Genomic DNA, 3001 nt, shown 5'->3' on the forward strand with positions numbered 1-3001 from the left:
TCGTAATTTTTCGCAGCTAATGCCATTCAAAACCATTTTGTTATATCTCATTTTTAAGACTTTCAGACTACATGCTAATTCTATGACATATTCTTCATAAATCGACAAAATCATGTTGTTGTTTTTTAAATAAATTTAAAATCATTGACTAATGACAAAACATGTGTAACAGGATAAAACATGGTAAAGCCCGAGGGCAATTATTTTCACTGGGGCAATTATCAACCAAAAGCCATGGTCAACCATGTATTATTCTATAAATATACAATGAGAATTTTTCATAATACATGACATGATATATGTTAGAAACAATTAAACTGCAATATATATTGATTTGAAATTGAAGTTCAAATTAAAACGAAACTATGGAATTTTATGCATTTCAAGGAAAAAGAATAACAGTCAACTTTTTGTAATACTACGGCATAAAACATTAAGCAAAAGCTAATAAAAAGGACATCAAAGAAGTGTTTGTGTACAAATATTGGTTTAAAACAGTGATTCGACATCAAATATTTCCACCAACGGTTCCACCAACGGTTACACATTCAACTGCCCATGCTCTAAAGCTTCATTCCGTCCTCGGTGGGCATCGCATCGGAATCTAGGTTTGCAGCCGCACCCATCTTCTCGGGGCTCATTTCGTTTAAAGGCTGTGCTCACAGCAGATGGAAGTTTCCCTATTCCATCGTTCCCCACCAATGAATTCATGTCACATTCTTTCACTCTAACCTTAACAACGCCTCCTACCCTTTTAACACTTCCACGATCGAAAAGGTTTTCATGGCGGTTGTAAGAAGGAGGTCCCAAACGTGCCATTAATCTATCAATGTAGAGGGAGGTTCGGTCTTTAAAATGGATTTGTCGCGTAACGCGAGTTAGTGCTCGAATCCTTCTATCATAAATATCCCCTCGCTCCAGACCATCAAAATTAAGTACAGTTATATTCGTTGATGTATCCTTCCTGAACTGTTTCCAAAGTATGTTAAATTCGGACACGGAGTTGTTTTCGCTACCGTACTGATCACATAGAACAATGATAAAGTGTCTACACTTCTGTGCACCAGTCAGAACGCCGACATCTCTGTCACCTACAACCACATGTTTAAGGGGCAAGAAAATCGAATATTTTTTATCAGTTAATGCCTTTATAATTTCATATCTCACAAAATGCTGAGCAGCCTCATTGTTTTCACAAATTGAAATAAAAGCATCAGTCGTGAATCCACCTTTTCTAGAATCTTTTCCTAAGTTTCGTAAAATAAGGTATACCTCGTATCTAAACAAATATCCCAGAAAAATCACTGCTACAATTAAGGCGATAAAGAACAAAATTGGTATCACGAAATGTTCGGTAGGAATACTTGTCTCTACACATCCCAATAGTTCGCTGTTCACAAGTTCTGCTGGCAGAATGCGATCACCAACACTACACAGGAGTCTACCGTTTGCCTGGCTGTTTCTTATCCAGTCCCCTATCCAGAGGTTTGTACAATCACATCTAACTGGGAATTTACCAAACACAATCTTGTTGGGATCCATACTCGCGAACTGTTCGTCTAAAGTATCAAGCTCCTGGTTGAAAAGGTTTACTCCGTCTTGTATTATGTTTTCGAAAGAAAGGGCCTGCCCCACCCCCTTGTGTATAACCTTGAGTGGGTTTCCTCTTAGATCGACCCCGACCAGTCTCCAAAGAAAGCTCGTATTTGGCATCTCTGTTATTTGATTCCCATCTAGGAGTAGGTCCAGGTTTTTGTTGTTCCAGTACCCGATTGGCATATCCTCTGGAAAGTCCGATAGTCCCCTATCAGAACAGTTTACTATCACCTTGTTTTCACTAGGTTTATCTAAACAGTGGCAAAAACTTGGACAGTGTTCGAGCTCGCACACCAGGTTGACATACAAGTTTTTCTCGTAAACTATCTTCAGATCAACTCCGTTCATCGACTCTGGACTCTTGCAGATAAAATCTGCCTTATCTAAATTAGCCCAGTACCTTCGTGCCCACTCTTTCGTCTGTGAAAATAATGGGAATAGATTGCAATCGCATTGAAGATAGCTGGCATCAATATGCAACGATTCTTTCACATATATAGGAAATTCATTAAACTCCAAGCCAAGTGATGTCAAATTGAAAAGGTTCTTTAGACCAGAGCGTTCACCGTAGAAATCGCCAGGACCATTGATGGTCGTTATTTTGTAATCATTTTCGTTCGTAATGTCTCCTATTATTCCATCGGACATGTTGACTTTGCAAAATAGACCAGGCATAAAAACATTTGTGATATCAACAGAGTCAAAATAGTTCTGACTGAAATCTGAGATGTAAATATTTTGTTCCCCAATGTCAAGAGTATTGGGTTCAAGTTTTTTTAAGTTTTTGTTGTTAGCCATGGTCAGTAGGCGTAAATTCTTCATAACGCTAAATGTGTCATTTCTAACCTCGGTGATTAAGTTGTTGTCCAGACGCAGGGAATCCAAATTCACTAAACATTTGATTTGTGAAATGTTTTTAATCTTGTTATTGGACATGTCCAGCTTTACAAGGCTGTCAGAATAGTCACAAATGTTGTCAGGTAGTTTTGTAAGACGTTGATTCGAATAATCAAGCTCTTGTATGGTTGCATTATCAATTTTAATCAGTTTGGATGTTCCAAATATGTCCAGTATCTCCAAATGTATCGATCCCAGAGTTTCCGGACATTTAAAATCATTGTTGAGTTTGCGATGTTCCCAGCAGGGAAGTGCTGCGCAAGCGCAACATCTATCTAGATCTTCGTCACTACGACATGATTCCGGGCAACAAAGTGGTGTTCGGGATCCAGTTCCCCAGGCAAAATATCCGTCATTTTCAAAACAACCCAAACACACGGCTGTCGTATAGCACAGAAGATAGACCCTATATTTCAATAGATGTACTTCCATGTTTTAGAAGTTATGAACTGACTTTAAGTTAAACCAGTAGAGACATTAACCCAATTGACGAATAGACACTTTTGTG

At 38.4% G+C, this 3001-nt stretch overlaps 1 protein-coding gene across 1 annotated transcript; it reads right to left on the minus strand.

The window, feature by feature from the left end:
* Nucleotides 1-233: 233 nt before the first annotated feature.
* Nucleotides 234-3001, minus strand: LOC128219031 (protein toll-like). The gene has a single exon (XM_052926843.1). It carries the CDS (start codon nucleotides 2923-2925, stop codon nucleotides 541-543), a length of 2385 nt encoding a protein of 794 aa, XP_052782803.1. The 5' UTR covers nucleotides 2926-3001; the 3' UTR covers nucleotides 234-540.

The sequence above is a fragment of the Mya arenaria genome, chromosome 15 (genome assembly GCF_026914265.1).
Source record: "Mya arenaria isolate MELC-2E11 chromosome 15, ASM2691426v1".
Classification (NCBI taxonomy): Eukaryota; Metazoa; Mollusca; class Bivalvia; order Myida; family Myidae; genus Mya; species Mya arenaria.

Excerpts from the sequence above, each read along its gene's own strand:
- LOC128219031 (XM_052926843.1), bottom strand. The coding sequence starts at position 2,925 with ATGGAAGTACATCTATTGAAATATAGGGTCTATCTTCTGTGCTATACG.